General features: G+C 47.6%; 1 protein-coding gene and 1 long non-coding RNA gene across 2 annotated transcripts; one reads left to right on the top strand and one right to left on the bottom strand.

The window, feature by feature from the left end:
- Positions 1-16,996: 16,996 nt before the first annotated feature.
- Positions 16,997-18,289, bottom strand: LOC147964184 (uncharacterized). The gene has a single exon (XM_087529870.1). It carries the CDS (start codon positions 18,287-18,289, stop codon positions 16,997-16,999), a length of 1,293 nt encoding a protein of 430 aa, XP_087385996.1.
- Positions 18,290-20,292: 2,003 nt separating this feature from the next.
- On the top strand, positions 20,293-23,184 carry LOC125516585 (uncharacterized). The gene is made up of 2 exons (XR_015607440.1): positions 20,293-21,326; positions 22,783-23,184. It is a non-coding gene; the product is annotated as an uncharacterized LOC125516585 (long non-coding RNA).
- The last annotated feature ends 320 nt before the right edge of the window (positions 23,185-23,504 follow it).

Raw genomic sequence — 23,504 nt, 5'->3', positions numbered from 1 at the left:
CACCGGCGACCCTGACCATGCCAGGCCATCCCCGTCGCCCCTACCCTTCCTCCTTCTCGTTCCCTTCTCCCTCTCACTCCCTCCACCTCTTTGTTTTCTCTCACAGGGAGAACACGATGCGCCGGCCTCCATGGATTTCACACCGGAGTCCCCGACTGCGCCTCGTCCTGGATGCAGGAGCACGAGCTCCCTCCTCCTCGTTGCACGCATCGCTCGCCGAGCCGCAAGCCCCTGCGCCGCCCAGATCACCTGCGACCTTGGATCGCCCCTACTTCGTCCTCGCCGCTGTTGGTGCTCCGGACGCCGCCGCCATGGCCTCCAGCTCCGCCCGTGCGCCTGCCTCGTGAACTGCAGCGCCGCCCCGCCTCGAGCGAGATTGGAAGTTCCCCGCCCGGATCCACCGCCTGCTGCCGTCCTGGACCCCACGTCAACTGGATCCCGCGTCACCACTTCCTTCCTCCTGCTGCTGCGTTTTCTTCTCGAGGGAGACGAGCGCCCCGACCTGAAGCCGCGTCCCTGCCTCGCGTTGACCTTGCCCTGCCTCCACTCGATCTGTCCTGTGAGGCCCAGCGCGCCCCTTCGCGGCCTGCCCAGCCTGCCGGCCTCTCTCCTCTCCACCGAACGGGCCAAGCCCATGGGTGAGCCTCACTGCTGTGCCCCCTCCCACTGATGAGCCAACCATATTCGGCCCGATGTATATTTTTTCTGCTATGAACGAATTTCGCTATTTTACGGAAAAACTGCACATTTACAGATTACCCCTTGCTGTTCATGCATTTAATCACTAATTAACCGTGCATCCAATTAAAACATGTCATATATGTAACTTGACTAGAATTTCATCTAGTTTAATGATTTGCAACTTTCATCTATGTTTAAAATGATGTTTGTTTAAGTTTGCTTAAATAACTTGCTAAGATGTTTTAATTCATAACTAAATAACCGTAGCTCCAAATTAAATAATCTTTATATGTAAATGGGGTGGAAAAATGCCTAGTTTAACATGGTGTACTTGTTTTGCATGTTTAATAACTCTAAAATTGTGTTTAGGGCAGAACAGTACCAAACCTAAAATGTGCACATGAGGAGTTTTCGGACTTGTTGTTTTGTTGTTCCGGCCTCATTTAAACTTGCCTAGATAGGTAGTTTTCATTTGCTTCACCCTCTTGCCATGTTTAACAACATTTAATATTGTTGGGTACATAAACTAGATCGAACTAAATAACTTGAACGTGGTGTTTTGTCAATATGCAACGGAGTTGCATATTGAGCTCCACTTAATTTGTAGGATTGCTTGTGCACTTTGCCATGCCATGCCCTCTTTAAACCGGACATGCATCATACTTGTTTGCGCATCATGCCATGTCTATGTGTTGGTTGTTTACTATGTTGTGTGCTTCTTTCCGGTGTTTGCTTCTTCGGGTTGGATTCGATAACGTCACGTTTGTGAGGACCCGTTCGTCTACGTCTGTTTGTCTTCATCATGGACTCGTTCTTCTTCCTTGCGGGCTTTCAGGCAAGATGACCATACCCTAGAAATCACTTCTATCTTTGCTTGCTAGTTGCTCGCTCTTTTGCTATGCCTATGCTGCGATACCTACCCCTTGCTTATCATGCCTCCCATATTGTTGAACCGAGCCTCTAACCCACCTTATCCTGGCAAACCGTTGTTTGGCTATGTTACCGCTTTGCTCAGCCCCTCTTATAGCGTTGTTAGTTGCAGGTGAAGATTGAAGTTTGTTCCTTGTTGGAACATGGAGATGTTGTTCCTTGTTGGAACATGTTTACTTGTTGGGATATCACAATATATCTTATTTAATTAATGCATCTATATACTTGGTAAAGGGTGGAAGCCTCGGCCTTATGCCTGGTGTTTTGTTCCACTCTTGCCGCCCTAGTTTCCGTCATATCGGTGTTATGTTCCCGGATTTTGCGTTCCTTACGCGGTTGGGTAATAATGGGAACCCCTTGACAGTTCGCCTTGAATAAAACTCCTCCAGCATTGCCCAACCTCGGTTTTACCATTTGCCACCTAGCCTTTTTTCCCTTGGGTTCTGCAGACTCAAGGGTCATCTTTATTTTAACCCCCCCTGGCCAGTGCTCCTCTGAGTGTTGGTCCAACCTGTCAGCTGCCGATGGCCACCAGGGGCAACTCTGGGCTGGCCTACCCGTACCTAAGACAATCTAAGTGTGCCCTGAGAAAGAGATATGTGCAGCTCCTATCGGGATTTGTCGGCACATTCGGGCGGTGTTGCTGGTTTAGTTTTACCTTGTCAAAATGTCCTGTAACCGGGATTCCGAGTCTGGTCGGGTCTTCCCGCTAGAAGGAATATCCTTCGTTGACCGTGAGAGCTTGTTATGGGCTAAGTTGGGACACCCCTGCAGGGATTTGAACTTTCGAAAGCCATGCCCGCGGTTATGGGCAGATGGGAATTTGTTAATGTCTGGTTGTAGAAAACCTGAAGTTGACGTTAATTAAAATGCATCAACCACGTGTGTAACCGTGATGGTCTCTTTCCGGCGGAGTCCGGGAAGTGAACACGGTGTTGGAGTTATGCTTGACGTAGGTCGTTCTAGGATCACTTCTTGATCATAGTTTCTCGACCGTGCTTTGCCTTCTCTTCTCGCTCTCATTTGTGTTTGTTAGCCACCATATATGCTAGTCGCTTGCTGCAGCTCCACCTCATACATTTACCTTACCCATAAGCTTAAATAGTCTTGATCGCGAGGGTGCGAGATTGCTGAGTCCCCGTGGCTCACAGATACTTCCAAAACCAGCTTGCAGGTGCCGTTGAACCGTGCAGATGACGCAACCAAGCTCAAGGAGGAGCTCGATGAAGATCTTGCCCTTTGTGTTGTTTCGTTCTAGTTGATCAGTAGTGGAGCCCAGTTGGGGTCGATCGGGGATCTGTGTAGCATTTGGGGTAGTCTTTTTTTATTTTGGGTTCCATAGTCGGACCTTGATTGTATCTGGTTGATGTAATGCTTTATTCATATAATTGTGTGAAGTGGCGATTGTAAGCCAACTATGTATCTTTTTCCCTTATGTATTACATGGGTCGTGTGAAGATTACCTCACTTGCGACATTGCTTTCAATGCGGTTATGCCTCTAAGTCATGCTTCGACACGTAGGAGATATAGCCGCATCGAGGGCGTTTCAAGTTGGTATCAGAGCCTTCCCCGACCTTAGGAGCCCCCACTGCTTGATCGAATTAGCGGACGAGTTGAGTCTAGAAAAAATGTTTTGAGTCATTTAGGAATTATATATCGAAGAGTTTAGGAATTCTTTTACGCCCCAGTCCCTTCATCGCTCTGGTAAGGCATCCTGACGTAGAGTTTTGACTCTTCTCTTCTGAAATTTCACTAAATTTTTTTTAGGATCACGCGGGTATCTTGGAATCGTTTCGATGGTTTTGTGACGAGAACATTGTTCTTGGTGCCTCCTGACATTTAGGGGTTGTGGCAGTGTCCTGGGGAGTTGAGCTCCGAGGTGTTGTCATCACAATTTTATCGTTGCAGTTCTGGAATACATGAGTTTAGTTTCGCCGACATCGAAAATCTCTTTTATGCAGTTGTTGGTGAGATAACCTCGACGCCACCCAGTACTGGGGCGGGAGTTCGGGAGTATTGCCATAACTCGTATAACGGATGCTTTTCGAAGGTTGAGGTAGACGATTTCCGAAGGTTTCTTGGTTATGTGTTGAAGGATGGATACAGCTGGATGTAGGATTGCTAGTTTTGGGTGAGATATTATGCTTCCCCTATATCCCCAACACCTGATTGCATAACCGGAAAAGTTTTGGGAGTTTATAAGTGGGAATTCAAGTAGCTCTTAGGATATCTTTCCGACAAGTGTATGATGTGAAATTGGGGTTCGACGTCTAGGGGTCCGCCTATTCACGATCGATTTTATAATGGTCTCGTTGTGTCTTAAAGAGTCCTTGGCTATGCCGACTCGGGGATGCTTCGTATGTCATGTGCACTGCCTTGTACATGATGGTGCTGTACGATCGAGCCCGTGTAGGCCCCACCATGAAAATTTTGGACGAAATCTCTATCATATGTTTGTTCCGGCTTATTTTGCAAGCCAATCCTTTTGTTTTTGTTTTGAGTTGTGGTATTCGAGTTGCTTCGAAGTCAAATGTTGATTCCATACCTTTCCCAAATGGTGTTCTAATATTCCTATGTGAATACTAATCCTTCTTGATCATCAAGATTGTCTTGTCAATTCCTTCTCTACCGGCATGTTTCTCTTCAAGTGGATCCGATCACTTCAACTTTTGCAAGATCCAATCTCAGTTCTTTTCAACGGTGTTCATTTCATTCGTCCCAAATTGCCTTTGTTTTCCCTCCCTCCCACCCTTTTCTTGAAGGACCTAATTTCTTATTCAAGTATCCATGTTATCGATGGAAGTTTCTCCATTCTTTTATTTCAATGTTCGCATCGGGTGATTCTCATGAAGATTCTAATGGAGCTTCAAGTTCGTCACTCTTCACTCATTTTCTTCTCCGGTGGATTCAAATCAAGCTTTCGGTGTTGATCTCATATCCCTTTTTCCTTGTTTCAAATACCTTCTCATACCGGTGCACCTCATAATAATTCACTTCTCGCTATTCATTTGTTCGGGAGTGCTGAAGATATCTCAGAAGGCTCATCTTGTCTTTCAAGACCAGTTCAACCTATTTCGAGATTGTTATCTCATTCAAGCCATTTAATTCAACCGGTGCATTCTCTCTTTTAAATCGTTATACGGTGTTTTCTTTTGAGTGGGCCCTAACCCACAGGTTTTTTTCCAGGATCTTACCTGACTCTTCTTATTTCTCCCAGAGTATTTTCAAATTCATCTCAAAGTTTGACGCAAGAATGATTTATCATCAGTTAAATGTCTTTCTCCAAGATCTTTCAAATTCATTTCATTGTTGATTCAACTTTTATATTCTTCTTTATTCCGGTGTGCCTCAATAATTCTTGGTGGTGTTTCTCGTTGTCATTCTCATCTTTTGAAGACCGAAGAAGAGTTTTCCTCCATATCTTGCCCCATTCTCGGAAATCATCTCATAATTGTTTTGATTGTGAGAATCCTTTTCACCTATCCGGAGCATTTCAAGAGTTTTTCAGTTTGTTTATCCGAAGGCCATCAGTTCGGGATTATCCATTTCAGCTTCAGCTCTCGTTCTTCAAAAATCTTACCGGTGCTTCATTCAAGTGATCTCTAATCAGTTTGTGATCCCTCCGTTCTCATGGATCTGAATTCTCTCATGTATCTTCGTTCATTTGTCAATTCTTACCCGGTGATTCCCCCCTTTATTTCGTTCATCCCCAATTCTTACGGTGGTGCAAGATTCCTCTTCTTTCGTTATCATATCAATTCATTCGTTGTTTCGATTCCACCGGTGTTTCGTTGAAGGCATTCTCAAGTTGACGCTATATCTATCCTAATCCTTTCTTCGAGAATAAGTTGTATGCAATCTGTTTGCTCGTCATCAATTTAATTGGTGAAGGAGGAGCATAACATAATTCTTATTCTTGATTCACCCAAATGATTAATTCTTTACTCCGGAGGCTCATCAAATTCTCGGTTCGAGATGCTTTATCTATTCTTTTCCCGGAGTTCCAAGTTCTCTCAATTATTTCATCGCGAGATCCATTTAAATCATTACAAGGTTTCACCTTGTGTTTTCAACTTCTCCTTCCTTTCGTTTGATCATTCTTTTGTTACCGGAGTTTCTTCATGGAGGCTATACATGATGGTTCATCAAAGAAATAATTCCTCCTCCAAGTGTTCATTGAGATTCTTTTCAAAGGAGCTCAAGCTTTCTTCATCTTACTATCCGGAGTGAAATTCTTTCTTCCATATTATTGGAGGTGGTATTATGTCATTCTTGATAATTTGAGTTCATGTTTTCATGATTCACATGTTGTCAAGAATGAGATATTTTAAATCCATCAATCTCGTCATTGGAGTTATCTTGGGTTATATTTCACCTAAAGCCTTCCCTAAGGATTGTTGCTATAATGGTGCTCATATATGATCCAAGTTCTTCATCTACCCTCCCAGTGAAATAAGCTTCTCGTCTCCTTGTTCATTCCAATCCAATTCTTTTCCCCTGAGTGGCAGGTTGTCACCTCATAATTTGAGATGTATTCCATAAGACCATATCAAGCGTATTCTTTTCGTTGTTAGTGTTCCAACAACTCCGTTTGACCCTTCTCCTAAAGATGCCTTTTCAAGCTCTTTTTTGGCAGAAGTTGACATTTTCTTCTCCATTCTCCTATTTCAATTATCTATCTTCTATTCTTTCGTTCCGGAGGCATTGCGATGTTGTTCTTTTCACCCATCATCTCGTTTTGTCAAAGATCATGTTTTTTTCATGCCTATCCATTTAACCGGAGTGTTGTGCCCTTCTGTTCAAGTTCTTTTTGTCTTATCAAGTTTCATATCTCTTTCTACCGGAGTGCTGTCCGAATTTGTTCTTCCTTGTCCCTCTTTTCTAACGGAGTGTTTTTCAAATTTTTTCACCTTTGTTGTATTCTTTTCTCGAATTTGTTCAACCTCTCAAGGTTCTTTGGTTTCACTCGTTTGTCAAAGAAGCAACTTAGTTTTACCTCTTCTCTTTCTCTTCCGTTTTCCCTCCGGTGCCATTCTAGATCTCGGGACGAGATCCTCTCATAGTGGTGGAGTGTTGTAACGCCCCGAGACCGATGTGCCAGGTGTCTTCCAGTTATTCGCTGTTGTTGCCATGTCTTTCGCTTGCGTGTTGCATCTTGTCATGTCATCATGTGCATTGCATCATCTTGTTTTCAAAACCTGCATCCGTCCGGGTTCCCCCAGTTCCGTCCGTTGTCCGTTCTGAGCCCAGACTCACTTGCACGCGCCCGCGGCATGTCCGAAATATTATTTTATAAGTGGCCGGAAAATGTTCTCGGAATGGGATGAAAGTTGGCGTGCGGTGTTTTTATGTTGTAGGTAGGCCGCCTGTCAATTTTTGTCGCATTCGGAGTTCGTTTGACGCCCCAACGTATAACTATAGCGGCATTATAGCCGGTCTAACGTCGGACGTTTTCGGTCTCCGGAAACAGTCGCCGGGCCTTTCTCTCTTCTCTTGTCTCAGCCTGAGGCCTTCTGCACAGTCCACTACCTACCGCCAGGCCCAACCTTACCTCTCTCGTCAGCCCGCGGCCCTCCTCGCGCGCACGTCCGAAAGTTGTCCCGAACCCGACCCGGAGTGTCGCCACCGTTGTGTCCGGATCATCCCCAAACATCTACAAAACGTCTCCCTTTTCTTATTTGGGCTCCCTAACTTTTTTTTTCTGTCTGTCTGATTACGATCGGAGGGACGAGATAGCCCCTAGTCAAACCCACCTACTATATATAGCTAGTCTAACCCTAGACCAGATCCCAAATTTCTAGGGATCCATCCCACCGCCGCTACTCTCTTCCTCGGGTTCCACACCGAACCAGTAGTTTTTCTCCCTGATCCAAAATTCTTCTCTCTTTCAAACACCAGCTCCCTCCTCCCGATCCAAGGCGCCCTCTCCCCTCAGCCCCGCAGCAACTCGCCGGAGCTCCTCTCCAGCACACCGGCGACCCTGACCATGCCAGGCCATCCCCGTCGCCCCTACCCTTCCTCCTTCTCGTCCCCTTCTCCCTCTCACTCCCTCCACCTCTTTGTTTTCTCTCACAGGGAGAACACGATGCGCCGGCCTCCATGGATTTCGCACCGGAGTCCCCGACCGCGCCTCGTCCTGGATGCAGGAGCACGAGCTCCCTCCTCCTCGTTGCACACATCGCTTGCCGAGCCGCAAGCCCCTGCGCCGCCCGGATCACCTGCGACCTCGGGTCGCCCCTGCTTCGTCCTCGCCGCTGTTGGTGCTTCGGCCGCCGCCGCCAGGGCCTCCAGCTCCGCCCATGCGCCTGCCTCGCGAACTGCAGCGCCGCCCCGCCTCCAGCGAGATTGGAAGTTCCCCGCCCGGATCCACCGCCTGCTGCCGTCCTGGACCCCACGTCAACTGGATCCCGCGTCGCCGCTTCCTTCCTCCTCCTGCTGCGTTTTCTTCTCGAGGGAGACGAGCGCCCCGACCTGAAGCCGCGTCCCTGCCTCGCGTTGACCTTGCCCTGCCTCCGCTCGATCTGGCCTGCGAGGCCCAGCGCGCCCCTTCGCGGCCTGCCCAGCCTGCCGGCCTCTCTCCTCTCCACCGAACGGGCCAAGCCCATGGGTGAGCCTCACTGCTGCGCCCCCTCCCACTGATGGGCCAACCAGATTCGGCCCGATGTATATTTTTTCTGCTATGAACGAATTTCGCTATTTACGGAAAAACTACACATTTACAGATTACCCCTTGCTGTACATGCATTTAATAACTAATTAACCATGCATCCAATTAAAACATGTCATATATGTAACTTGACTAGAATTTCATCTAGTTTAATGATCTGCAACTTTCATCTATGTTTAAAATGGTTAAAATGTTGTTTGTTTAAATTTGCTTAAATAACTTGCTAAGATGTTTTAATTCATAACTAAATAACCGTAGCTCCGAATTAAATAATCTTTATATGTAAATGGGATGGAAAAATGCCTAGTTTAACATGGTGTACTTGTTTTGCATGTTTAATAACTCTAAAATTGTGTTTAGGGCAGAACAGTACCAAACCTAAAATGTGCACATGAGGAGTTTCTGGACTTGTTGTTTTGTTTTTCCGGCCTCATTTAAACTTGCCTAGATAGGTAGTTTTCATTTGCTTCACCCTCTTGCCATGTTTAACAACATTTAATATTGTTGGGTACATAAACGAGATCGAACTAAATAACTTGACCGTGGTGTTTCGTCAATATGCAACGGAGTTGCATATTGAGCTCCACTTAATTTGTAGGATTGCTTGTGCACTTTGCCATGCCATGCCCTCTTTAAACCGGACATGCATCATACTTGTTTGCGCATCATGCCATGTCTATGTGTTGGTTGTTTACTATGTTGTGTGCTTCTTTCCGGTGTTTGCTTCTTTGGGTTGGATTCGATAACGTCACGTTTGTGAGGACCCGTTCGTCTACGTCCATTTGTCTTCATCATGGACTCATTCTTCTTCCTTGCGGGTTTTCAGGCAAGATGACCATACCCTCGAAATCACTTCTATCTTTGCTTGCTAGTTGCTCGCTCTTTTGCTATGCCTATGCTGCGATACCTACCCCTTGCTTATCATGCCTCCCATATTGTTGAACCGAGCCTCTAACCCACCTTATCCTAGCAAACCGTTGTTTAGCTATGTTACCGCTTTGCTCAGCCCCTCTTATAGCGTTGTTAGTTGCAGGTGAAGATTGAAGTTTGTTCCTTGTTGGAACATGGAGATGTTGTTCCTTGTTGGAACATGTTTACTTGTTGGGATATCACAATATATCTTATTTAATTAATGCATCTATATACTTGGTAAAGGGTGGAAGCCTCGGCCTTATGCCTGGTGTTTTGTTCCACTCTTGCCGCCCTAGTTTCCGTCATATCGGTGTTATGTTCCCGGATTTTGCGTTCCTTACGCGGTTGGGTAATAATGGGAACCCCTTGACAGTTTGCCTTGAATAAAACTCCTCCAGCAATGCCCAACCTCGGTTTTACCATTTGCCACCTAGCCTTTTTTCCCTTGGGTTCTGCAGACTCAAGGGTCATCTTTATTTTAACCCCCCCTGGCCAGTGCTCCTCTGAGTGTTGGTCCAACCTGTCAGCTGCCGATGGCCACCAGGGGCAACTCTGGGCTGGCCTACCCGTACCTAAGACAATCTAAGTGTGCCCTGAGAAAGAGATATGTGCAGCTCCTATCGGGATTTGTCGGCACATTCGGGCGGTGTTGCTGGTTTAGTTTTACCTTGTCGAAATGTCTTGTAACCGGGATTCCGAGTCTGGTCGGGTCTTCCCGCTAGAAGGAATATCCTTCGTTGACCGTGAGAGCTTGTTATGGGCTAAGTTGGGACACCCCTGCAGGGATTTGAACTTTCGAAAGCCATGCCCGCGGTTATGGGCAGATGGGAATTTGTTAATGTCCGGTTGTAGAAACTCTGAAGTTGACCTTAATTAAAATGCATCAACCGCGTGTGTAACCGTGATGGTCTCTTTCCGGCGGAGTCCGGGAAGTGAACACGGTGTTGGAGTTATGCTTGACATAGGTCGTTCTAGGATCACTTCTTGATCATAGTTTCTCGACCGTGCTTTGCCTTCTCTTCTCGCTCTCATTTGTGTTTGTTAGCCACCATATATGCTAGTCGCTTGCTGCAGCTCCACCTCATACCTTTACCTTACCCATAAGCTTAAATAGTCTTGATCGCGAGGGTGCGAGATTGCTGAGTCCCCGTGGCTCACAGATACTTCCAAAACCAGCTTGCAGGTGCCGTTGAACCGTGCAGATGACGCAACCAAGCTCAAGGAGGAGCTCGATGAAGATCTTGCCCTTTGTGTTGTTTCGTTCTAGTTGATCAGTAGTGGAGCCCAGTTGGGGTCGATCGGGGATCTGTGTAGCATTTGGGGTAGTCTTTTTTTATTTTGGGTTCCATAGTCGGACCTTGATTGTATCTGGTTGATGTAATGCTTTATTCATATAATTGTGTGAAGTGGCGATTGTAAGCCAACTATGTATCTTTTTCCCTTATGTATTACATGGGTCGTGTGAAGATTACCTCACTTGCAACATTGCTTTCAATGCGGTTATGCCTCTAAGTCATGCTTCGACACGTAGGAGATATAGCCGCATCGAGGGCGTTTCAAGTTGGTATCAGAGCCTTCCCCGACCTTAGGAGCCCCCACTGCTTGATCGAAATAGCGGACGAGTTGAGTCTAGAAAAAAATGTTTTGAGTCATTTAGGAATTATATATCGAAGAGTTTAGGAATTCTTTTACGCCCCAGTCCCTTCATCGCTCTGGTAAGGCATCCTGACGTAGAGTTTTGACTCTTCTCTTCTGAAATTTCACTAAATTTTTTTTAGGATCACGCGGGTATCTTGGAATCGTTTCGATGGTTTTGTGACGAGAACATTGTTCTTGGTGCCTCCTGACATTTAGGGGTTGTGGCAGTGTCCCGGGGAGTTGAGCTCCGAGGTGTTGTCATCACAATTTTATCGTTGCAGTTCTGGAATACATGAGTTTAGTTTCGCCGACATCGAAAATCTCTTTTATGCAGTTGTTGGTGAGATAACCTCGACACCACCCAGTACTGTGGCGGGAGTTCGGGAGTATTGCCATAACTCGTATAACGGATGCTTTTCGAAGGTTGAGGTAGACGATTTCCGAAGGTTTCTTGGTTATGTGTTGAAGGATGGATACAGCTGGATGTAGGATTGCTAGTTTTGGGTGAGATATTATGCTTCCCCTATATCCCCAACACCTGATTGCATAACCGGAAAAGTTTCGGGAGTTTATAAGTGGGAATTCAAGTAGCTCTTAGGATATCTTTCCGACAGATGTATGATATGAAATTGGGGTTCGACGTCTAGGGGTCCGCCTATTCACGATCGATTTTATAATGGTCTCGTTGTGTCTTAAAGAGTCCTTGGCTATGCCGACTCGGGGATGCTTCGTATGTCATGTGCACTCCTTGTACATGATGGTCTGTACGATCGAGCCCGTGTAGGCCCCACCACGAAAATTTCGGACGAAATCTCCATCATATGTTTGTTCCGGCTTATTTTGCAAGCCAATCCTTTTGTTTTTGTTTTGAGTTGTGGTATTCGAGTTGCTTCGAAGTCAAATGTTGATTCCATACCTTTCCCAAATGGTGTTCTCATATTCCTATGTGAATACTAATCCTTCTTAATCATCAAGATTGTCTTGTCAATTCCTTCTCTACCGGCGTGTTTCTCTTCAAGTGGATCCGATCACTTCAACTTTTGCAAGATCCAATCTCAGTGCTCCTCTGAGTGTTGGTCCAACCTGTCAGCTACTGGTGGCCACCAGGGGCAACTCTGGGCTGGCCTACCCGTACCTAAGACAATCTGAGTGTGCCCTGAGAAAGAGATATGTGCAGCTCCTATCGGGATTTGTTGGCACATTCGGGCGGTGTTGCTGGTTTAGTTTTACCTTGTCAAAATGTCTTGTAACCGGGATTCCAAGTCTGATTGGGTCTTCCCGCTAGATGGAATATCCTTCGTTGACCGTGAGAGCTTGTTATGGGCTAAGTTGGGACACCCCTGCAGGGATTTGAACTTTCGAAAGCCGTGCCCGCGGTTATGGGCAGATGGGAATTTGTTAATGTCCGGTTGTAGAAACTCTGAAGTTTACCTTAATTAAAATGCATCAACCGTGTGTGTAACCGTGATGGTCTCTTTCCGGCGGAGTCCGGGAAGTGAACACGGTGTTGGAGTTATGCTTGACGTAGGTCGTTCTAGGATCACTTCTTGATCATAGTTTCTCGACCGTGCTTTGCCTTCTCTTCTCACTCTCATTTGCGTTTGTTAGCCACCATATATGCTAGTCGCTTGCTGCAGCTCCACCTCATACCTTTACCTTACCCATAAGCTTAAATAGTCTTGATCGCGAGGGTGCGAGATTGCTGAGTCCCCGTGGCTCACAGATACTTCCAAAACCAGCTTGCAGGTGCCGTTGAACCATGCAGATGACGCAACCAAGCTCGTTCGAGAGTACGCCAATGGCGTACCTTAGCTTTATAGAAGGAGAGGAAAATATGTACAAGAGGATGAAAATGGCTAGATCACCACAGCCCGGCGATCCCACCCTCCCACACTCCTACTCACATTACACTACTACTCACAATATCGATGAACTCCTCTCCCTCCTGCCAGAGCCCATTGCCGTAAATCAGCAAAAATAAGCTTTGCCGTGCCAGTCACATTACATATGTTACCCGATCGGAAAACCCTATTGTTCCTTTGTTTCCACAGCGTCCAACTGATGAGCATGACAAACGAGTCAAACCCCTTCCTTTCTTCCTTGCGGATTTGCTTGCGTGTACTAGTCCACCAATCTTGAAGCTTGTCTTGGTGCGAGGGAATCAAGCCTAGATCAATGTTCGCCTTGGAGAAGCATAAGAACCAAACCTGCCTTGCGAAAACACATTGTAGCAGTAAGTGATCCACATTGTCTTCCTCTTGATCACATAGAAAGCAGGTGGAAGATTCTTCTTGCAGCCCATGTCTAAGTCTCCGGTCTGAGGTCCATAGCCTGTATTGAATTGCTAGCCACATGAAAATCTTGCATGATAGTGGGGCCCAGCACTTCCAAATCACGACACTGGCGTGAAATCTGATTCCTCCTTCCCATAACATCTTGTAGGCCGATGCTGCTGTATACTCTCCCACCTCATTCCATGCCCAAGTGGCTCTATCCTCCATTGTTGGCACTAGCTGAATCACAATGAGAAGTTCCCAGAGATGGATGAATTGAGTCAGCTCTTCAGTACTAAGCTCTCCCACAATATCATTCATCCAAGCATGCGTCGTTAACCCCTCCTTCGCAGACCTCCTGTTGACATTCCTTGTTGTCACTTTGGCTAGAAGTGCAGGAGCAATTTCAGCAATAGTGGATCCAAATAGCCATCTATCTTTCCAAAAAAGGATCCGGTCACCATTCCCCACTTGCCATTGCACCAAGCTATCAAAAGCTTTCTTGACCTGGTTGTCTGGAGCCAGATTTAGTCCTTGCCATGGCCTAGAGTCATCTGTCCTTCTCAACCATTCCCAGCGAAGCCGCATGGCCAGCCCATGCTTGCTAAGATCAATCACACCTAAGCCACCCAGGTACTTTGTCCTGCAAACACGTTGCCAAGAAACCAAACATTTCCCTCCATTGGTCTCCTCTGCTCCAGCCCAAAAAAACGCCCTACAGCCTTTGTCAATTCTGTCAAGTGCCCACTTCGGAGCTTCCGCCACAATTAGATGATGAGTTGGCCTCACTCGCATAACCTGATTTACCAGAATCAACCTCCCAGGCCTTGTGACTAAGCCTCTCTGCCAGCCTGGGAGTATTTTCAGAGCAGCATCAACCATGTATTGCCACTCGGATCTAGTGAGCTGCTTGATATTGAGTTGCAATCCTAGATACTTGCAAGGGAAGCATCCAATATTCCATGGTAAAGCATTTCTTACTAGCTCCACATCGTCCTCTTCTGCACGGATCAGAATCGCTGACGATTTGGCAAAGTTAACACGCAAGCCCGAGGCCATGCCAAAGATCTGCAGGATCTCCTTTACTAGTAATATGTCCGTTAACGAAGGCTTGATGAACAGCACCACATCATCGGCATACAGCGATAATCTTTGCATCGGACGGCAACCATTAATCTTTTGAAACATCTTACGCTCATGTGCCATGGTCACCATTGCCGTGAGGGCCTCCATGGCGATGACAAAAAGAAGCGGGGATATGGAGTCTCCTTGGCGCAGTCCACAAGCATGTAAGAACTTGTATGTGGTACATCCATTCACTATGACCTGAGAGCTTGCAGAAGTGAGCAGAGTGGCTAGCCAGGACAGCCATCTTTCAGAGAAGCCTTTGGCCCGAAGGATCTCAAACAGAAATGGCCAAGAAAGAGAGTCAAATGCTCGAGAAATATCCAACTTCAGAAGAACTCCTTTGGCCTTCCTACGATGCAAGCTTCTTGCCATCTGTCTCACGAGAAGAAAGTTGTCATGCAGGTTTCTTCCTCTTATGAACACCGATTGGTTAATGCTCACTAATTCTCCCATCCGTGGTCGCAGCCTGTTTGCCATAAGTTTGGAGGCCAACTTGGGAATGCTGTGAACCAGACTGATCGGTCTGAAGTCATCTATGCTTTTAGCCTCGGGGTTTTTGGGGATCAGGGTTATGAGGGCCTGATTTAGTCTCCCAAAGCCCTGACCATTGTTCAAGAACAATTTATGAATCACCGCGATCACGTCCTGCTTAATGATGTCCCAAGCTTTTTGGAAGAAGATCCCTATGAAATCGTCTGGTCCCGGAGCCCTATCAGTTGGCATGTCCTTAATAACGTTCCATATTTCATCCACGGAGAAAGGGATATCCTGCTCCGAGAGGTCCACCGGCTGCATGTTGATCCCATCCAAATCAAGATTATAATCCCGGGCAACCTCCTTTCCGAGCCTCACTTTATATGCCTGGAAAAAGGCCTCTTCCTTCCCTCTTTGATCTGTGATTGTTCGGCCGTTAATTAGCAAAGCTGGAATGAAGTTCTTGGTTTTCCTCCCATTAGCCACCAGATGAAACAATTGAGTATTAGCATCTCCTTCCGATAACCATCGTATGCGGGACCGTTGTCTCGCAATCGTCCTCTCAAGGGATGCCAGCCGCAACACCAGCTGCTTGAGCATTTTCCTTAGCCATCTTTCCTCGTCCGACAGAAGCCTTCCTTCTTGAGCACAATCTAACCTCAGGATCACCAGTTTAGCAACAGCAATTTGGAGCTTGATATTGCCAACTTTCTTCTGGCCCCATGCCGTAAGCGCACGCGCCGTGTTTCTGAACAGAACATCCAACCGATGAAACGGATCTACAATCCTCGGATCACACACCCAAGCCTCCTTTACAGCGTCAAGGAAGCCCTCAAGTTTCACCCAAAACAATTCAAATCAAAATCTTTTCCATGGCGTGAGGTGTTCATCGAGCGAGAGGAAAAGCGGACAGTGATCCGATGTGGCCGTCGAGAGAGCTTGCAGCAAACAATCAGGATGCTCAAGTTCCCAATCAACCGACACAAAGGCCCGATCAATCTTCGTTAATGTGGGCACTTCTCTTTCATTGCTCCAAGTGTACTTTCGTCCGTGCAAAAACAGCTCTTTAAGAGCATTGTCATCCACAAATTTCCGAAATCTCCCCATCATTCTATGGTCCAGGAGCGTGTTATTCTTGTCCCTAGCATGGAGGATGAGATTGAAATCCCCGATAACTAGCCAGGGGCCAGGGCTGAGTAATCTCCGGTCTACCAATTCCTGAAGGAAAAGGATCTTTTGATCATCATCTTGAGGCCCGTAAACAACCGTAAGCCACCAAGGTGTTCCCTCCTTCGGTGCCACGTAGCCTGTGATGCTATAAGTATCCCATGCAAAGTTAGAAATTTGAACTCGCGAGGAGTCCCAACCAACCAAAATCCCACCCCTAGTCTTCGACGCCGGGAGGTAGGAAAATCCATCATAAGATGGTCCCAAACATTGCATTACAACATATTGATCTACAGTCTCCAATTTGGACTCTACAATGCATATGATAGCGACATGCATCGAATCAACAAATTCACGCAACGCTTTTTTCTTAGCTGGACTATTAAGACCCCGGACGTTCCAGCATATCAGCTCCGTTGCAATGTACGACATTGGGATAATGGATATCCCCTGTCAGTACCAACGGCACCTACGCTACCATGGCCACCGCCTCCAATTCCGTGGCCAGATTGGTTGGCACCGTCTTCCCGAAGATTGCCGCTATAGCGCGTAACTGCTGCTCTTGTAGGGGGGAGTCGAACACCGATCTAAGTAGACCTAGCGCCTCATCCGAGACCGCCAGATCATCACTCACGATCCCCAATGTTTTAAGTAGAACAGACTCAGCCGCAGTGGCCTTTGATTTCCTCGCGCCTCCAACGGCACCGATCGCCGAGCGTGTCGTTCGCCTAGGGGTAAAGGGATCCTGGCCAGGTCTCACTCCACGTGCCCCTTTAATTTCACGCAAGAGGGGTGGCGCCAACTTCTTCAGTAGTCCCGCACAGAACGATTTAATGTTGTCCAGAGCCACTCGTTCCTTTTCCGTCACGTTGCACGTCCGATCACGTGACCCGTGCATGCCATGCAGTACCGACGCACCATTCTGGTTTCTAGCTTCCTCGCATGCAATCGCCTCCGACGTGGTCACATCAAGCCGGTCCCCTGCATGCCTCGGTTGATTCCCACCTTCTGCTTGTGGAGCCACGATTGGGTCTTGCACGACAGGCACAATGATAGTTGTCCCCAATTCCATGATTGGCGCCCATCCATCTGCCTGCGCGTCGGTAGTGGAGGCATCTATCCCACCTACCATGCTCTGGATCTCCTGTGGTACAACTTGGCACACCTCGACGATCTGATCAGGGCACCCCAAGACCGCGGGGGAAGTGGCCGCACGAGATCCCTTTGCCTGACCACCTCATCGATCGCCTGTAAACCTGCCTCCTGGCCCGCCACAGCATTGCTGCATGGCTCAGACTCCAATGCTCCCGATTCTGTCTCTCCCAATGGAGTGCCCTGTCCACTGATTCGCACCTCAGTCTCAGGAAATTTTGTGGGCTCTAGCTGCTCAGTCCCAATCATGATTGCCTGATTATTGGCCCTTATCTCCACAATCTCATCAGTTTTGTCGGCCACCCCAGCGCTAGCTGTTAGTCCTTCGTTTGAACCAAGAACAGTGCGACCCAACTGGCCGTTGGAGGCACGGTCCAACTGGGCCCTAGCTCTGGTCAACACCTCCTGGGTGGCAGATGACATTGGCGGGAGGCGCCAATCCGATGGTCCCACACGTCCTTCTAGCACTTGGCGGTAGGTGCGACCTGCCCCACCACCACCGCCGGACTGACCCAGATGATTCCGGCCAACTCCCCTGTTGTCGCAAACGCCGCGCGTCCATGGCTGAACCACCCAGTCTCCTCCAGGGAATGAGCCAGGGGAGCTATCTGGCAATCCGCTCTGACCACTGCTGCTATCCGCGTTTGATCCTCTCCGCCACAGATCAGGTGCGGTGAAGTCCCTCATCCTCCCAATATGAATGATTGTTGGGTATTCCAGCAACTGGCGGAACGAAGGACGACGCGCAGACGGATCTGCCCTGTCCGACTCCGGCTCCGGCACCCAAAGCTTCCTGCGCACCGGCACCTCATCAGGGTCCACACACCAAGCTCTAAGCTTGAACAAGGACAAGTCCTCTCTGTTTTCCATCTCCGGCGCAAGGCTATCTATCAAACACGACGTGCCGAGCAGCTCTGCCACCGTATCCTTTGTCCAAGCATGCGATGGCACTCCCTCAATCAACAGATCCACTTGAACTCGCATGATCTTCGAAGTAGCCTGGGCCTGGCGCAACCACGGTTTGATATGCAGCTGAACTCCCAGATGAGACAGCATCGGATTCGCCAGGGCCAAGTTCCCGAACTGATGAGCAGAGAAAACCACCAAGAAATCTTCTGGGAAGTATTTGTGAACCGAAAACCGATGTCTTGGGATGCCAAGACGCACCGAGAGCAGCACCGCGGCCTCCTCGCATGAGACCGGAGGCCGGCCACCCCCGACGTACGCCACCACCGCCAGCTGGAGGCGGCGCTCCAAGTCCTCCATGCCCTCGGAACGCTGCAGAACGCAGACATCCGACGAAGGCGCCAGGACAGGCCAAGCTGGCGTGGGGGAAAGACTGGGCGCAACCGGCGAGAGAGACGCCCTCGGCGTGCTCTGCCTGGGCTCCAGCAGTCTCCGCCCCAAAACCCTCTCACCCTGAGGCGCTTGCCTGGCCCTGACTGCCTTCGCAATCACCGCCCTTCGAAGCTCCTCCACAGAAATTGGGCTGCGCGGCATCGAGCATTGAGAGGAGACATGCCCTGAGAGCCCGCACCTGATGCAGAGAGGATCATTGGAACACCCATGACGCAACCAAGCTCAAGGAGGATCTTGATGAAGATCTTGCCCTTTGTGTTGTTTCGTTCTAGTTGATCAGTAGTGGAGCCCAGTTGGGGTCGATCGGGGATCTGTGTAGCATTTGGGGTAGTCTTCTTTTATTTTGGGTTCCGTAGTCGGACCTTGATTGTATCTGGTTGATGTAATGCTTTATTCATATAATTGTGTGAAGTGGCGATTGTAAGCCAACTATGTATCTTTTCCCCTTATGTATTACATGTGTCGTGTGAAGATTACCTCACTTGCGACATTGCTTTCAATGCGGTTATGCCTCTAAGTCGTGCTTCGACACGTAGGAGATATAGCCGCATCGAGGGTGTTTCATCCGCGCCAAGTAGGCAGGGCCAGGAGGCTTTCACCCTGGCCAGCCCCACAGATTCTTGCTTCCACATCCAAACCTCACTCTTAAACGAGGCCCTGGACTTAATGCGATCCCTCACTATTATAGAGGAATAATTTCTGAACTACGCCTAGCCCAGACTAGGGGCTGAGAGCGGGGAATTTTATGTCCCACCCACCACCCATTTCATAGCCACTGTCGAAGACTTAACCGACATGTTGGATTACGCCTCCGAAAACATCGACGACATGGACAACAATGCCGGAGACGAACAAGGCCAGGACCTGCCGTTTACCGGACGTTGGACGGCCACCTCCACACATGGCATGTATATGGTGGACACACCCAAAGAGGATGACGACGACGACAGGAAGGATCGGGTTGAGGACAAGCCTGCTGAAGCACCTCCAAAGCGTCGATGTCAGCAGCGCCGCTCAAAATCACGTCGCGAAAAAGATAGCAACACCCCAGGGAACGCCGAAGACCTCGAAGCCCTGTCGAGCCAACATCCGAACAGGATGATTGGGAGGATGGGCAAGTTAACCCTGACGATCCAGTCGGGAATGAGGACTCGGAGGATAGTAACTATCTACCAATCTCCGAGGATGATGTGAGCCTCGACGACAAAGACTTCATCATACCAGAGGAACCACTCGAGCAGGAGCGCTTTAAGCGCTAGCTAATCGCCACTGCGAGAAGCCTAAAAAAGAAGCAACAACAGCTCCAAGCCGAGCAGGATACACTCAATGACAGATGGACCCAAGTCCTGGCTGCCGAAGAGTACGGCCTTCAACGCCCAACTAAGAGTTATCCGAAGCGTCGACTGAGGGAGCCCTGGATTAGGGGGTCCCCGGGCGTCCGGGCTATGTAACGTGGGCCGGACTGGTGGGTCGTGAAGATACAAGATAGAAAGCTTCCCCTCGTGTCCGGATGGGACTCTCCTTGGCGTGGAAGGCAAGCTTGGCATTCGGATATGAAGATTCCTTTCTCTGTAAATCGACTCTGTACAACCCTAGTCCCCTCCGGTGCCTATATAAATCGGAGGGTTTTAGTCCATAGGGGCAATCCACTACACCACAACACTTAATTGGGGCAGTTAACTGCTGGAAGAAATACAATAACAAAGGCAAATTATCTGCCGGGGATTTTACTACTGCCGGTAGAAGTACTTAGTGGCAAAGAAACTGCCGGGAGAACTGTAGGTACGAGGGCGCGCGAACTGCCGGCAAGGATTTCCGACCGTGAGGACACTTTATCTGCCGCGAGAACTAAGCACACGGCCCACTATCTGCCGGGAGCGTCTGTTTGGCGCGAGCCCGAAATAATTGGGCCTAAATGCTCCGGTAGTGCGCGTGGACAGCTAAAAAAGCAATTATAATCGTCGGCCCAACCAGATCTTCCCCAAATCGAACCCTAGTCCACAATCCACATAGCCTCCTGCTCCTCCGCCGCCCCCCTTCTCCTCTGCTGCCTCCGTCCGCCGACCTAGGTGACCCCATCGCTGTCGATGGCGCCCGATGCGGCGAGGTCGACGCCGCCTCCCTCTCCCGCTCCAGACCCCACGGAGGGAAGGGAGCCTCCTTCATCGTGCTGCGAGCGTGGCGACGACAAGCACTAGAGGGAGCCGTGCTTTTTGCCTCCTCTGCCGTCTCAGGGTCGTCGTGCCACCACCAGGCTGCGGCGCTCCTACTCTCCGCCGCCCTCTACGCTGACGAGCAAGGCCGGGATCCCCATCACGGCATCCTCCACTCCGATGGCAGGAGCGGTGCTCCTCACTGTGCTGGTACACCATGCTGCTCAGATCCGTCACGGTGGACTCGATACAGGTGTGCATTTCCTTACCAAAGGTGCGCACCTCTATTTTTCTGCTCTATTGGGAAGCTTACACCGAGCACACTACACGTGTATCCTCCTCTTTCCTGTAGCCTTCCTCCAGATGTTTTTGGTTTCTTACGATTTTGTTGGCTGCTCAGATGGGACGAGGCTGTTAGACTTTTTGGTATGAGTGAGTTCCCCTAACTTGTTGGGTCGATTTTTTGTTACTGCTACCCCAGTCCCCAGATAGCCAGCGACCATGGCCTCTGGACTTTAGTCTGTTCGTGAGCCTGGAGAGCTGACACTTCTCTTTTTTGTGCCTACCTTTGGCCACATCGTTTCTTAGCAAACATTCATAATCTAACATTATATGTATGATTTTCTGTTTTGCCTCTGCAGGGCAAGAAGGAAGTAGAATGAGGCGCACTCTTAGGAATCCTCTGTCCTAAGAAAGAACATGGAAAGCGCACTCTTGGGAAAAAGAAGGAAACTACAATCTAGCAAATGAATAAAGAAACAGAAGCTTGCTCACAAAATTTCGCATAAGTGGTAACATTTCTCTTCACACGTATAATCTGATTTTCAACACTTCAATTAGAAACTGCAGGATTGGAGAGGGGTGGAGAGCATTGGCTAATACAAGTGATTTTTTTTCAAGAATACGCACAAGCATGTGTATTATATATTAATAGAAGAGAGGGGTGGAGAGCCCCATCCACGTTTTTACATCCATGGCCTTAGGCTCAAGGTTCACCACACGGATTACTCACAGACTACCCGCCCCGCCTATACAACCTAGCGAACAGCCCCGAGACCTCTCCACGCAAGAGTCCTGCTACATGCCATGCTAATACAAGTGATTTATTTGGGAGGAACACAAGTGACCTTTACCTTAGTTATGCCAGCTCTATTTTCTTTCAGAAAATCCTTTTTATGGATTGATGGTGGGACTTGGGAGCCACATATACATGTGTGGAGGCTTCTCTTTGCATAATTTTGTTCTAGATGCATATACTTTTTTCCTCTTAACTGGGGGCTGTTTCAAAAAGGAAGCACCTCATGTGTAAAAATTGGCTGACCTGCCTTTTATTATTTACCATTTTCTATACAGCCTGAATGTACTGGAAGGAACAACATTTGTGAGTTTATAATCAGCTGTAGTAATCTTGTTATAGACATATACACACTGAAAGTCTGAAAACATGCTAGTAAAAGCTACTTGTTTGAAAGCAGCACTATGGTTTATATTCAGTCAGAATGTAACTGCCACGCCTTTGATTGCTAGATGAACCATGCTCTCATTCAGACAATGGAGTGGGACTGCAATGCCATTGAATTGAGTGTAAATATTCAATTCTTTTATTTAAATTGTCAGTGAGAGGGAGAGACAGAGAGTTTGTTTCTGTAACACCACTTAGTTTGTTGAAATACTTTCCTAGAGCGATGTAAGTTCACATAGGTGCCATAATCCTTGCTTAAACTTTCATACTCTAGAATACAAAATAATATTTGTATGCTTTTGCAGTTTGCACTATTAGCATTATTTCCTGGATAAAAAATTCTTCTAGAACCAAACACGACCAATATATCTCTGACGTGTTCGATATAGATTTGTTTATACATATCTTGAACTGTACTGGAAGGTATCAATGTTTGTGAATTCGTACTCAGCAGCAATAATATTGGTATAGATACACATGGGAAGTTTGAAAACATGCAGTAGAAATACATGGCAACTGCCATATGTAGTTGTATGCTACTTGCTTTGAAAACATCACTATGGTTTGCTTCTTTGCTTGCAAAATGATTATTATGCCAGTATGTATTTTCTACTCCCTTCGTCCCATAATGTAAGACGTTTTGTGACACTACACCAGTGTAAAAAAACGTCCTATATTATGGGACGGAGGGAGTATGTGATATTATGTCCATTTTTGTGTGCTACAGTATAGATCATTTAACAAAATTATTATCTTATAGCAGTTGTACCATCCTATCTGTTCAGGTTGGCATCATCACTAGAAGATCTTCACAGTAACAACACAATCATGTGAGGGGAGGTTAGTCTGATCTTCAGAGCATTGCAAGTTTGGTGACTCTTCTGCTGGAGACATGTGGCCCTCTTCGAGTAATGCAGATTCACAGGATTGTGCTGAGTCTGGTATTCAAAAGACATCCCATGAATATGGTAATGTACTAATGTCATCCAACAAACGGCTGAGCAGAAAATGTGATAATGCCATTGTCTTATTGGACATGGTTGTAGCCATGAGTCAAGCTCAAACAGTTGGTGTAACTTAGTTGTAAATTATGTTTATTGATGTGGTTGGATGCTACTGAACAAATGTATGTATGTTGAAATGTTGAAATTTTAGTATGAAAGTGTTTGAGGTCTGCTATTGAATCACGAGTGAAATTTTGTACAAGGCCTGAACATTATTAAATTGGGGATATGTTGGCAAGAATAGTCTAGACTATTGGTGAAACAAAACGTGATGGCAGATTATCTGCCGGGTACACTTGTGTATGCTGGCAATGGAACTGCCGGCATGTATATTGTTAAGGTCAGATAAACTGCCGGGAAAATTTATCAGCCGGGAGAAGTTATTCCAGGCAGCCGTTCTCGTGGCAGTTCTATCTGCCGGGAGAAATCGACTCCCGGCAGTTTACATGCCCTATTAAGTGTGTTCTCCCGGCAGTTTACATGCCCTTGCGTTCGTGTTGTGG

Source organism: Triticum urartu, chromosome 6A, assembly GCF_056163025.1.
Source record: "Triticum urartu cultivar PI428250 chromosome 6A, HENAU_Tu73, whole genome shotgun sequence".
Lineage (NCBI taxonomy): Eukaryota > Viridiplantae > Streptophyta > Magnoliopsida > Poales > Poaceae > Triticum > Triticum urartu.
The sequence above is the reverse complement of the archived record's forward strand: the minus strand, read 5'-3'. Positions and strand labels throughout refer to the sequence as shown.

Excerpts from the sequence above, each read along its gene's own strand:
- LOC147964184 (XM_087529870.1), bottom strand. The coding sequence starts at position 18,289 with ATGGAGGACTTGGAGCGCCGCCTCCAGCTGGCGGTGGTGGCGTACGTC.